Source organism: Armigeres subalbatus, chromosome 2 (assembly GCF_024139115.2).
Source record: "Armigeres subalbatus isolate Guangzhou_Male chromosome 2, GZ_Asu_2, whole genome shotgun sequence".
Classification (NCBI taxonomy): Eukaryota; Metazoa; Arthropoda; class Insecta; order Diptera; family Culicidae; genus Armigeres; species Armigeres subalbatus.
Genome location: NC_085140.1, coordinates 421,073,126 through 421,088,012, shown reverse-complemented (window position 1 = coordinate 421,088,012; position 14,887 = coordinate 421,073,126). Strand labels below are relative to the sequence as shown.

The following is a 14,887-nucleotide window of genomic DNA, read 5'->3' as shown; positions in this document are numbered from 1 at the left end:
TTCCAGTACTAAAAATGTCAGACATTTCAATTTTCAAAAATATCACAACTAAAAAAATCTAATCTAAAATCTAAAAAATCCAAACAGTTCAAGCCGAAATGAAAGAACGCTACTGTTGCGATGAGTGACCAACAGTTAGATTGTGATGGTTCCAGTTCCTGGGATGTAATCGAATCGAAATTGCCTCCTTGTTATCACGCTCGATAAACAATCAACATTACAATGTTCTGAAAACTCAGATGTGAATATGTACATTATGTGGAAGATTTTTATTTGAAAAATGTATTGGAGGTAACTACTTTCCTTTCGATGGGACTCGAACCCATCGCCCTCAGTACGCTAGACTCGTGCTTTTAACCTACTAAACTACGAAGGACCATCGTCAGCCTTCGCAACTTGGGCTGACGGTGGTCCTTCGTAGCTTAGTTGGTTAAAAACACCAGTCTAGCGTCCTGAGGGTCGTGGGTTCGAGTCCCATCGAAGAGAAAGTAGTTACCTCCAATACATTTTCAAATCAAAATCTTCCAAATAATGTACATATTCACATCTGAGTTTTCAGGACTTTGTAAATTAATGTCCAAATCGGGTGGTTTAATACCCGGAACATAGGCAATTAACTTTGATTGAACTGAACCAACATTAGCTTATCGAATTCATAAGCACTTTGCACCAATCTGGTTATATTTGATTTGCAGCCAATACTTTGCCCTGTTAAGTGAAATAAAAAACGATCCATAGCAAAATGAAAATCGATTGTTCCATAAAACTCTACCATTAATCCATAAATAGTTCAGGAGTACATATCCATAAAGAATAATTTAGCAATCAATAGGAAAATATGTTCCTTTAGACATGATCAAGAAAATGATGACCATTCCTACTATTTTCCCATGAACGAATGACAAATAAATCCTTGGAACGTGATGATGATCCATAATTACAGTAATATGATCCATGATTTTGATGATCCATAACGCTTGGAAAGAAGACCAATAAATCTATATAAATTAATCCACAAAATTTTTAAGCTCTATGGATCATATGGCCAAAATTATGGATTATTTCAACCGCTCCCGTATGAACGCAGATGCGGATCTATTATTGAAATTAAATTTCCCGATTCATCCTAATTAAAAACTAGAGTACAAAGTATTTATTCATTTTAATTTGCAATCATGCTTACTTGCAATTTCAGAAATAGGAAACAGTATAAATTTATGCTTTGTTTATTATTTGGAATAGCATAAGATCTTACAAGTTGGTCTATAGTCGGTAAAATCTCCATTATCGAGCAGGAGATGACGGGCCTCTAATAAAAGATCAAAAGTTCAACTATACTAATTGGGAAAGTTTTTTAACCGATGATGCAATTCGTTTGACGTTTGCACTATACCATTTCATACAACTGAATATTTAGCGACGAGCCACCATCGGGCAAGACTATATAGCAGAGAAAAAAGGCTATTTGCATTTTATCAGATACTCGCATTTACTCCTCTGTAGGGTTATTTCCAGTGTCTTTGTTTTGTCGCAGAAATAAATGATAGCAAAAATAGGTAAATTTTTTTTTGTGTCTTTATTAAAGAGACTTTCAGCCCGAGGCTGGCTCGTCTCCGCTAAATTAAATTATTAAGTGTAACTAATTACGTGTGGAATTTGTCATATATTTTTCCAACACGTTCTTCCACCTTTGTTTTTTTGTGAAGCGTAAGGAAAAGCATGTCCATCTCCCCCAAGATCTTACGTAGTAGGTGCATCGCACCTTACTGGTGCTAATATTTTAAGCAACTTTCAACACTTCAATTACAAGTGATATGTTTCATATGGCTTAAAATGTGTATAATAAAAAAGTACATAAAAAATATTTACATTGCTTTCTATTATTGCTTTAAACCACAATCCAAAAGAATTTAGACCGGATTACAAAACACTAGCACCATGTAGTTAAGTAGAATTCAATAAATATTTCAGCAATAATATTTATTTTGCCAAAAGGCATTCCGCGGAACAAAATTTCGGTAAAAAAGTACATTCCGCAAAATGCCTTACGGTGAAAAGGTGCCTTCCGCAAGATGTCTTTCGAAGAATTGGTATAATTCGTGGAATGTCGAAATGTTTTTTGGATTGTATAACATTTCGCCGAAAACCTTTTCCCGGATCTCATTTTCGGATCTCATTCAATAGCAAATTAAAACATTTTTTAGCTAATCAAATTGTTTCTAAAATGTAATAAGGTACTTTTTTTGGCGGACGTAACACAAGGTGGACCCCCCTTTCCCCTCCCCCTTCAAACCTTGGACGTAATTTTTGAACAACTCCTATTTGGCAGATTGGCATTTTTTTTGTTAAGAATATATAGACGGCTACTCAGTATTCATTTAGTAAAACAAGTATGTTATTTACCCAACGTTTCGATACCGGGATTGTGCCTTCCTCAGGGGGGAAATACTGTTGTTTTTTTTTTTACTAATTTTATTTGCTTATTATCTAATACATGCATTCATCTCTTAGACTAGGTGTTCCGTGTATTCTTAACACTATCATCCTTATTTGCTATGTTACGCTTTTAGTTATTATTAATACATTTCAATTGCCTCTAGCAGTTAGAATTTTTTCCTCTGGTTGAATTGAACCATGTAGGAATTACAATGTTTTCTACTTAAACTAAACTTAACCTATTTTATACTAAGGGTACAAGGAGTTAATCGTTGCAATAGAAGATTGCAACGATTTTTATCTAAAATTGGAAATTATTTTGTTGGACATTTGTTGCAATGTCTCAATATTAGAAATTCTATGAAGTTCATTGGTACTATACCACGGAGGCAACTTCAGAATCATTTTCAAAATTTTATTTTGAATCCTCTGGAGTGCCTTCTTTCTGGTATTGCAGCAACTAGTCCATATTGGCACAGCATACAACATGGCAGGTCTAAAAATTTGTTTGTAAATCAAAAGTTTGTTCTTAAGACAAAGTTTTGATTTTCTGTTTATAAGTGGATATAGGCACTTAATATATTTGTTACATTTGGCTTGAAGGCCTTCAATGTGATTTTTAAAAGTTAATTTTTGATCTAGCAGAAGTCCTAAATATTTAGCTTCATAGACCAATTAATTGGAACACCATTCATAGTGACAGTATGTCTGCTAGAAGGTTTCAAATAAGAAGCTCTCGGCTTATGTGGGAAAATTATAAGCTGAGTTTTGGAAGCATTCGGGAAATTTTCCATTTTTGCAAGTAAGTGGAGAAAATATCCAAACTTTTTGCAATCTACTACAAATGACACGAAGGCTTCGCCCTTTGGCTGAAAGGCCCGTGTCATCTGCAAACAAAGATTTTGACACCCTGGTGGTAAATCAGGTAAGTCAGAAGTAAAATGTTATACAATAGGGGCCCCAGTATGCTGACCTGGGGGACACCACCCCTTACAGGTAATCTATCAGACTTAGTATTCTGATAGTTTACCTGCAGTGAGCGATCTGATAAATAATTTTGGACCAGTTTAATGATGTACAGAGGAAAATTAAAATTCATCAATTTTACAATCAAACCTTCATGCAAAACACTGTCAAATGCTTTCTCTATATCAAGAAGAGCAACTCCAGTCGAATATCCTTCAGATTTGTTGAGCCGAATTAAGTTCGTAACTCTTAATAACTGATGAGTGGTTGAATGCCCATGGCGAAAACCAAATTGCTCATCAGCAAAAATAGAATTGTCATTAATATGAACCATCATTCTATTTCAAATAATCTTTCCAAACAGTTTGCTTATTGAAGAAAGCAAACTGATTGAGCGATAACTAGAAGCCTTAGCTGGATTGTCCGGCTTCAAAATTGGAACAACTTTGGCGTTTTTCCATTTATCTGGGAAGTATGCCAATTGAAAACATTTGTTAAATAAATTAACCAAAAATGATAAAGAGCTCTCAGGAAGTTTTTTGATAAGTATGTAGAAAATACCATCATCACCCGGGGCTTTCATATTTTTAAATTTTCTAGTAATAGATCTCACTTCATCCAAATTGGTTCCCAACGAAGGGTCAAAAACAATCTCTTGATTGAGAATGTCTTCGAAGCTCCGTGTAACCTGATCCTCAATTGGACTAGTGAGACCTAGACTAAAATTATGGGCACTCTCGAGCTGCTGAGCAAGTTTTTGAGCCTTTTCGCCATTTGTTAATAAAATTTTATTTCCCTCTTTAAGCGCTGGAATTGGCTTTTGAGGTTTTTTAAGAATTTTCGTTAATTTCCAAAAGGGTTTCGAACTGGGATCCAACTTCGAGACATTATTCTCAAAGTTGATATTTCTCAGAATAGCGAAACGTTTTTTAATTTCATTTTGTAAATCTCGCCAAATAACTTTCAACGCGGGATCGCGAGTTCTTTGGTATTGCCTTCTTCTCACATTTTTAAGACGGATCAGTAGCTGAAGATCGTCGTCAATAATAATGGAGTTGAATTTAACTTCACATTTCGGAATTGCAATGCCTCTGGCTTCGACAATTAAATTTGTCAAAGATACGAGAGCATTATCAATATCACTTTTGGTATCGAGAGGAATATCAACATCAAAATTCCTATCGATATACGTTTTATATAAATCCCAATCAGCTCTATGATAATTTAAAGTAGAGCTGATTGGATTATAAATGGCTTCTTGTGAGATTTCAAATGTCACAGGAAGGTGATCAGAGTCAAAGTCAGCATGAGTTACCAATTGGCCACACAGCTGACTTGAATCCGTTAAAACTAAATCAATTGTAGAAGGATTTCGACTGGAAGAAAAACAAGTTGGTCCATTGGGATATTGAATAGTATAATATCCCGCAGAACAATCTTCAAATAAAATGTTGCCGTTGGAATTGCTTTGAGCATTATTCCATGAACGGTGTTTGGCATTGAAGTCACCAATTACGAAGAATTTTGATTTGTTGCGAGTCAGAATTTGAAGATCAGCTTTCAACAAATTCTTTTGCTGTCCATTGCATTGAAAAGGCAAGTAGGCTGCAATGAAGGAAAATTGTCCAAAATTTGTTTCAACAGAAACTCCCAAGGTTTCAAAACTTTGGTTTCAAACGAAGAAAATAATTTATGTTTGATACGTCTATTAATGACAATGGCGACCCCACCACAGGCGCTGTCAAGATGATCATTTCTGTAGATAAAATAGTTTGGATCTCTTTTAATGGAGAGTCCTGGTTTTAAATACGTTTCAGTTATAATGGCAATATGCACATTATGAACTGTTGAATAATTCATCTTCCTTACCCTTTAGAGAGCGGGCATTCCAATTTAGAACTTTCACACAATTATTTAGATCCATTAAAACGGAGTCCGATAACAATTTTTTGTGTGTACTTTATACCAACCTGAACAGCTTCAGGAATGGTATTTGCTTTGAACATTGCATCAATCATGTGATACAATTGTTCAGTTAAAAAATCTAAATCGGAAGCAGTCATGCTACCTAAATCTACAACATGACCGTTATTTTCCGTTGGGACATGGGTATAAACCTCATTTTGAGAAGAGAAATTTTGTCTACCAGCAGCGATGTTTGCATACGTAGGTACATTGGAAAAATTGGAATTTACTGAAGTGCTTGCTACCCGTTGACGAGCGGCAAAATTTGTTTGTGAATTGTGGTGGGTATGAATTGCTCGACCGGTAACCGGTTTAGAAATTTGAGCGTTTGAAAAATTTCTACCCGTCGAATCTGGGATCCGATTGGAATTTCCCGTCATCAATTTTGCACGAGAATTCAAACCTTTTTTGCGTGAAGGGCATTCCCAGAAATTGGATTTATGATTGCCCCCACAGTTTGCGCACTTAAATTTATTGGAATCTTCTCTCACAGGACATGCGTCCTTGGCGTGAGAGGTTCCACCACAAATCATGCATTTAGCATTCATGTGGCAATGTTTGGTTCCATGACCCCACTTTTGGCACTTACGGCACTGGGTAGGGTTTTGGAAATTTCCCCCAGGCCTGCGGAAATGTTCCCATGTAACACGGACATGAGACATAATACAGGCCTTTTCCAAACTTTTCATATTATTTAGTTCACTTTTGTTAAAATGAACTAAACCCTCTGGGAAGTACCAGAATGGGATTTCTTTTTCATCTTAATTACTTGGACTGGTGAAAATCCAAGTAATTGAGAAATTTCAATTTTAATCTCATCCAGTGATTTGTCATCACTGGGAGACCTTTCAAGACGACTTTGAACAATCGCTCAGTTTTGTCGTCGTATGTGAAGAATTTATGGCGCTTCTCAGTTAAATAGTGAAGAAGACGTTTGCGATCGTCAAAGGATCCCGGCAAAACGCGGCAGTCACCTTTCCTAGCAATCTGAAATGAAACCTTGATCCCCTGAAGGTTACTCAAGATCTCATTCCGGAAGCCAGAAAACTCGGCAACAGATACCACAATTGGCGGAATCCTTTGCTTTTTCGCATGAATCGAATCACCTGGGCTAGAGGTAGATTCGATTTGCTCAATTTCTTAATTTTCATTAATCAAATCGAACTGATTGCTCAGTTCGATTGGAGAAGAATTATTTCCGATATTAGAGTTAGAAGGAATATCTGAATTCTCCAGCTTCCTTCTATTTTTTCCGCGCTTGGGCAGGATGGTCTTGAAACCTTGTTTCTTTGAAGGAAGTGGAGAATTCAGAGACTCCCCCTTCCTCTCGTTTTTGTTAATACTCATTGCTGAGCGTGGAGACGTGACCTTCTAAGAGGTTTTTTCCCAGAACGGTGTCCCTGCAGGATTACCACCGCTTGTCGGAATTTTACTTCCGCAAACGGGTCCAACGTAAAACGAAGGCACGGGTCCTTGCAAAGATCGTAACGGGATCAGTGGGTACAAATAGCGCTAAGAAGCACCGTTGAAATTAAAATAGCTTCGGGTAGTATTAAAAACTTCCTTCCGCAAAGAGAGAAAGAACCGCACAGCACGAAAGCACAATGCGGTCTGGGGGAAATACTGTTGTTTTTGTCTATTGTTTGATCTAACTTTAACTATCACGGTTGAAAATTTTGTTTGTTGGTACATTTTTTCGGAACCATTGTTACTAGCGCCATTGCTATTACTAAAAGAAGACTGAGTAGCCGTTTTTTACTAAAATATAAAAGAAACAGTTTTCACACAAACAGTTAAGAATAATGCAGAATTCAGCAGATTGTCATTTTCTTAGATTACCAATGGCTTATTCTTTTTCTTCAGCTAACTCTTGTTTTCCTTGGCTTTACATCTCCTACTGGGACAATCCCGACTAGCAGCTTAGAGTTACCTCAGTTCTTCCACAATTACTAGCTGCGAGGTTTCTTAGCCAAGTTACCATTTGTTTGCATTCGTATATCATGAGGTTAACACGTTGGAACTTTTATGTCCATAAAGGTCGAGACAATTTCCAATCGATTTTTTGTTCGAAAGAATCTACTTTTTGCCTTATACTTAACAAACAAATTTGGATATGGCACCGTTGATGATCAACATTTAAGAGCTGATGGAACGTACACTGGTGGAAATAAGTATAAAGACAAGCTCGGTTTCCATACAAAATGGCCATATTGGGAAGTCAATATCTCGAATCTTAGCAATTCGATTGGGCTGATTTTTTGCCAACAAGCCTAAAATGACTTGAATTTTTATTCAATGATAGTTACATTTCTGCATATATTCTGGTTATACGCGTTTTTGTTGGAAATAATTATAAAGACAGTTCCGTTGTATGGAGCTCCATATAAAAAAGTGGTGTCTTTATAATTATTTCCAGATTTTGAGGTCAAAATCAACAGAGATGTATACAATTTACTCAAAGATCGAAAGATCAGGTTAAAAACAGGTGCCTAGTAAAATTTCAGCCAAATCGAATCACTACGAATCGAGATATCGATCCTCAATCATGATGAAAATGTATGAAAATCATGCTTGTCTTTATACTTATTTCCGGCGGTATATTGCACAATTAGACGTGGATAAAACGCAAACAGCCGGCGCCTCGCCTTCAATAACACCGGAGTTCTCATACAAAAAAGATGTTTCTATGGTAATATAAAAATGGTGCTGGACACAGACTGCATTCGAGAGGTAAGTCATATGACAAATCTGGTCTCAAAATAATTTCCAAGATAAATCCTGCTACATTGCTTGCCATTATGATACGTAATCCGTTCAGCAAACGTATTAATTTTTAATTGTGAATAGTGAAGAATAGTAAAAGTTTGTATTTAAGTCAAATAACCATTGGCTCAGATTAAGCACAAATAATCGATACAAGAGGATATTGTAACAACACCAAAGCCAACTTTACTATTGACACCCTTTCTTTATCAACTTTCCCCGCGTTAAAATGAACAATCGCCCACTTTGTGCCATTGATTGTTAATCCTTACGATGGATGAACAATAAAATATTAGTGTTTTGTTTTAATTAATACGTAGAGCGATCGCACGATCATCAAAAAATATATTGTGTTCCTCTTTGTGCGTTCGATAAGTCAGAATACTAATACGGATGTGTGTTATATTTTGCGAAATCCGTTCTTATTAGTAGTATAGAAGTTGCATAGATCACATCACTTTCCATTGTGAATCCCGATCTATGTTTCTAATTACCCAACCCAACTAATAAAACCCCCTTCCCGTGGTTACTGTGGAGATGCAGAGGTATTCTCGGTCTCTAGTAGCAACAATAACCACACACTAACATTCCCTTCCTTTCCCAACTGACTGTAAGGACTTGGCCGGCGCCGTTATTGGTTAACATTTGCGAGCTGCTGAAACGTGCACTTCGAGAATAGCTGGTAAATCCCAACCACTATTCACTTGGATCGAAGTGCAATTTACACCAGTTCTGACCAATCACGGAGTAGCAACCATTGATATGTACGGTCAGTCTAAGCTAAGCTAAGCTAAGCTAAGGTAAGCTATACCTAACAACCGTGTTCAATTGAAGAAGGCATTATCTCCTCTCTCCGCCGTGTACCGGGAATACGCTACCAGTTAAATTAGGTATTACTTCTCCCTTCGTTTTACATCAGTCAGACGCTTTCTTTCAACGAAGGCATTATCTCCGCCCTTCACGTTAAATCGGGCACACGTTACCAGTTAAAGAAGGAATTATTCCTCCCTCGCTTTATACTAGGCAGACGCCTTCTTTTAAAGATGGCATTATCCACTTCTTTCGCCTTATACCACTATCCGCTCACTTTGCGTAATAACGGCCCCTATTCTAAGAAGGCAATGCTTCTATTGCTTTAAACCACAATCCAACACTAGCGCCATGTAATCGATTATATTCAGATTCCATTTTAAGAAATGTTACGTAGTCTTGAAAATTGAAACAAGATGTATAATTGTCCGACGTTTCGACCCGGGATGGTGTCTTCGCCAGGGGAAAATAACGTTAGACCAAACAATAGACTAGGAACAAACACAGTATTTGTCCCCTGATGAAGACACCATCCCACTATGGAGCCATACAAACAGGCGGACAAAATATTTTCTTCCTTATAAGATGTTTTGATGTTATCATAACCGAATAATGTTGTTAAGCAACAATCCCAGTCATTTCGCGACCAACTTTTGAAAAAGGGCCTAATATTTTGACTCTTCAAAAAATATATAAATTTCCAAACGGCGAACAAATAGGGAAGAACGTTTATTATAGTAGAATTTTGATACTTGTGTTGCTATGATGTACATTAAGGAAAAAAAGACAAGTTTTGGGGCAGATGCGTTTTTTTTTCAAATCATGTTTTCTCAAAATGGCGCAAGTTTGCGCAAGATTTTCCGTGGGAATCTGGAAGTATACATCAAAAATATGATCCCCAACTAAATATCTCCGCGGAGAAATAGTGGCTGGCTTTTAAAGTAAAAAAAAAACTCTATTTTTCAGTGTTTTCTTCGAATTTTGATTTTTTTTCCTTCATGATATCACTATTTTGTCTGTACGATATGGAAGCTCGAGGGGAGACATAATTGTTTTTAAATATTTGTGTCGGCCTAACTAATACATTAAAAACTATAACTCGTAGGGACCAATTTTTTGGGTTTTCTTATCTTGTGTATTTACCTTTGAAAAAAATGATTGAAAATATGATTGGCGAAAGTCGATTAATGTTCGCCTAAATCCCCATAGTGCATCCCCGTGTCGAAACGTCGGAAAAATATACATCTTGTTTCAATCTTCAAAAATTACCGCGAGATGTTTTTCGGTGTAAATTTTTTTTTTCTTCTATCTTCCTTTTCCCTTATTCCCTTCCTCCTTATCTCCCTTTTTTTTCTACAAAACAATACGTTCAATTGAAACTCTTCTTATTGTTTTTGATAGTTTAAAGATCCTACTACATTATGTAGAAGTCATTTGCAGAACAAATAAAATCGGACTGTACTATTTATATTTTAATAAAAAAGTCAAATCCGGGTGAGACGCCACACCTCAGGGGGAGATGCCGCACGTGGGAAATGTTGGAGAAATGAGATTATAATTTGTTTTTGGCGTTGAACGTAATTTTTCAGAAAAGCATAATCATTTATATTTGTATTTCAACCCAAAAAACAAACAAATTTCTTCGCGTGAACAATTTCTTATTTCTACTGTATTACAATACACAGTCGAGCAGGGATTGAATCCTAAAGAGAAAGAACAAGTCTCTCACTTATCATCTCTGTATACATATACGATGTGTAGCATACCGCGAGAGACTTTTTTCGTCAGCTGTCATGATAGAGAACTGATTCGGGAGGCTATACCCCATGATAAATTTCTTTTAGAAAGCTCCAAATGTGGGGAGCACTGGCTCTGATGATGCATTTCAACTTGTTCTACACAGCTGTGCACTAACCAACACGAAAGGAGCAAAAACAAAGCGTGAATCACCATTTTTCTGTGGGGGCTGCCTATCCGCTTCTGTTTTTTCGGTCTTGTATACAGGTTTGATAAATTAGTTATCATGGCTTGTTATGATTCGGAGCAGTTTTTGCCTCTCTTTTACCGTAGTTCGTTATCTATCGAGAGTGATTTCTGCAAACCCTGCAGTCGAGGATAATAGTCATTAGACAGCTTTTACTTTGTTGTTTTTCTACCACAATCAATAACATAAATCGCCAAAAATTGCACATATTGCGTTCTTCTGTATCTACGACGTTCTTTCAACTTGTTTGACATTCTAAGATGGCCTAAAATTCTTTATTGTAATACTCTCCCATGCCTGCTTTTCCTTCGTGGTTTATCTAATTAAAAACAACCGAAAAAGAAGAAACGGGGCACGAATTGATTTGTTTCTCATTATTATTATGTTTTCAGTAGGGGAAGGAGGGACAATATGCCCTAGCTAAGCAAACACTGCTCTATTGTCTTATTTGTAACGCTATTCATGGGTATTTTTACATTATGCATCAGTTGAACAAGATAGCTAGTTGATGCCATTCAAAAATTGTCAAAAATCCCAATCATATTGATAATATTCACATTTAAAAAAAGTGGTGATATTCTGTTGCCGGAAAACTCATAAGGCAAAACGCCTTTTAGCTGGCAGCTCCTAGGGAACAAAGTACCACGCGTCGGCGAATCAGCATTCTAATATGGATAGTCCGTGGAGACACAAGTACTTTGTAATTTATTGCCACTAGGGCGTTTTGCCTCGCCAAAATGTTAGATGTTTCTTCAAAATGTGGAAATTTTCGGTTTTTCTGACCTTCCCATGCACTATTTTGAAACTTTCTTCGCCTATCCTACATAATTTTAGATCTAGTTTTGTTACGGACATCTTAATTACGGTAAATATGAGGGAAACCACAAAAGGCGTTTTGCATCGGGGGGGCGTTTTGGGGCCTCTTCCCCTATCATTGATTTTGGAGCATGTTATTAATGTGCTGATAGTAGGTAGGGGAGATACGTATGAAATGCGCCACCACGTTTTGTTTCAAAATCGTGTGCGGCTGAAGCCAAAAAACATTTGCAGACCGTTACACTACACCGTTTGGCACTTTCCGCTGCAATTTCGGTGTTTACGTATACTAAGCTTTTTCTGCATATACAAAAAATATTTTCTTCTGTTTTTAATTAGTCTAAAATATTGACTACCTTAAAGTATAAGACTGACACTAATATTTTGCAAAAGAGTGTGACTACTTCAGTGAAAAATATTGTAATATTTTGATTATCATTTTTGGGTGGCGCATATTGCCCAGCGTCGTTCATTTTGGATTGAAATTCTTATTTTTTCTTCTGTTGTCAAAAACAAAAGAGCGAAACAATCCAACGACGCCAGTTCAATACGGGAAGCCAACTGAACTCAAAATTGAGTAAATCAAACCAGTTGGGTAAATCAATTTTCCGTTGGGTACTTTTTTAACATGGGAGAGAATTTTTGCAAAACCATACAAAAAAATCTTTATTTAAAATAGCGTTAGAAATTTCACGGCCTCCGCGGCGTATATAAAAGAGTTTAACTGTCATATTACTTTTTTGACTGATATAAATGAGCAGTTACTACTTACGTTTTTGTTTTCGCTACAAAAGACACCCTCTCACATATATTTGCGCCAATAAATCAAAGTCTGTTCTATTAGATCTCTAAAGTGCGGCATCTATATCGATGCGGCATCTCACCCGGATTTACTAACACAATATTGTTCAATTTCTCAACAATACCCCTCCCTGTTTTCCCAGTGTTCCTCCCACCTTCAATACAATACCAATATAGAATAGAATTTGGTTGAAATCATTTCTGGAAGATGAAAGTCAAACTGAATTGATCGTGCTACTTCCCATTCCCTCTCCCTTTTCTCAATGACCTTCCCACCCCATCGATGATCTTCCTCTTGGGATAGAGAAAATGAGTACCAAATTTGGTTGAAATCAATTCGGTAGTTCAAAATTTACTAAATTGTTCATTTTTCAACAATACCTCTTACCCCACTTCCCTCTTCGTTTTCCCACTCACCCTCTTTCCTCCCATATAGTCGACGCCCAAATTTAGTTGAAATCGGAGGAAAATTGTTCCAAATTTGGTTGAACTGAATTGCTCGATTTCTTCCCACTCCCTTTTATATCTTCTCGTTAGGATAGAAATTTGGTTACAATCGGTCAAGTGGTTTAGTAGTAGTTGGCAAACATACATACATACATAGATTGGTTTTGATATATTTTGATAATAATGATATAAAGAACTGAATAAAGCGCTTGGTATTACGCAAATAAACCCTTGTCAAAACCCCATTTGTAATATTTTTTAAATTATTTAACAATCTAACAATTTTAGTACTGAAATACATTTATTGGTATAATGAGTATATCTGCATTGCGGATTTATTAAAGGAACAGGCATTTTCTGGCAGAGTGATTATAAAACGCAAAAAACATATTCCAGTCCAGTGCCAATCATAGAATAGGTGCCGATTTACAGTTTGATTCCATCCTTGTCGGCATCAGCCACGTACTTCTGCACGTACTTGTTTTCCGGATCGTACTTGGCCTTCAGAGCCGTCCATTCCTCTGGTTTGTTCTCGGTCAGGTACTTGATGACCTTTGTGCTGGTCGTCTGCTGCTTCTCGCTACACTTGGCACAGTTGTTCTCCAGGGCTTCGGGCAGAACTCGCTTCAGCTCATTACCTTCCGCGGTGCAGGGACCGTTATCCAACAAGCAGTTGAAATAGTTCTTGAACAAACGATCCGACTGCAGGATCTCATCGGTATCGATGCTGTCGTACTTGGTGGTGTACTTGTCGTCCTGTGGCCGGGCAGCAACCACGGCAAACAAGGCCAGAGCAACGATGAAGAACTTCATTTTAAGGCTGCAAAGGCAAACAAATGGTTAAGCTAGGATCTTTTCAATTGTCTATGAAACGGTCTAACACATCCTTGAACAACTACTCACCTTGGTGCTTGGAGGAGTAATGACTTGAAACTATACTCATTTAGAATCAATCAGCTGCTATATATAGTGGTATGGTTTCAGCTATTCTTCGTCCTATAGGATATTTTTTACTCACGTCCGTTGCCTATGCTCTGCGAAACAAACGGCTGAAAGAGGAAGAGGAACTCTCGAGACGTCATCAATGTCTGCAGCGATTATGGAGGAGGTAAGCTTTAGTGAATAGATCACTATAAAAAGTGAGTCAAATTTATTGCTCTTCATGCAATGATAATGGCAAGCGGTGTTGATGATCTGATGAAAGTGAATCGCATAGAAAAATTACCAATTAGCATTAATGTACATTTTGTGGATGCATGCTTCTTCGAGATTTGTGGGAGAATTTATTTCTTATAGGGATATGTTCAAAGAAAAATGTTTAAATAAGTTAGCTCAAATTTTATTAGAGAGTTAAATTTGATCAATTTGGATTTACAATAAGAATAATTTGCAACGTTTGTTTGAAAAACTGCATATGTGACATGTTTGACCAAATTGAAATTTTAATATATTATGGATCGTTGTGGGTCTCCAGTTAGCCTTGTGAGTAAAAGCGTACGATTGCTAATCAAGAGATGGCGAGTTCGATTATCGGTCCGGTCTAGACTGTTTTCACGTGAGAATCATTTTCGGCTCCCTGGTTATAGTGTATTGTACTTAACACACAAGATACATACTCATGTAATTGGCGGGCATAGATAGCTTTCAATTAATAACTGTGGAAATGCTAATACATAGAACACTAAGTTGAAAAGCAGGTCAAGACCCAGTTGGAATGTAGGGCCATAGAAAAAGAATAAATCTTATCGAACTGCTGATAGGTGCGTCGTATCAACCTGATTTTTTTTGCGATGGTAAAGGGGTAGACGCCAATAGAATATTTACTCAAAACGTAAACTGTTTACAAACATAATCTGCAAGCTTTTTAAAGGGTCCACAAAATTAAAATAGGCATGTGTA

General features: G+C 36.9%; 1 protein-coding gene across 1 annotated transcript; it reads right to left on the bottom strand.

Moving 5' to 3' along the window:
* Positions 1-13,305: 13,305 nt before the first annotated feature.
* On the bottom strand, positions 13,306-13,916 carry LOC134217750 (ejaculatory bulb-specific protein 3-like). The gene is made up of 2 exons (XM_062696558.1): positions 13,892-13,916; positions 13,306-13,808 (listed from the first exon to the last, which is right to left on the bottom strand). The coding sequence occupies exon 2, from the start codon at positions 13,799-13,801 to the stop codon at positions 13,415-13,417; it is 387 nt and encodes a 128-aa protein (XP_062552542.1). The 5' UTR covers positions 13,802-13,808; positions 13,892-13,916; the 3' UTR covers positions 13,306-13,414.
* Positions 13,917-14,887: the final 971 nt, after the last annotated feature.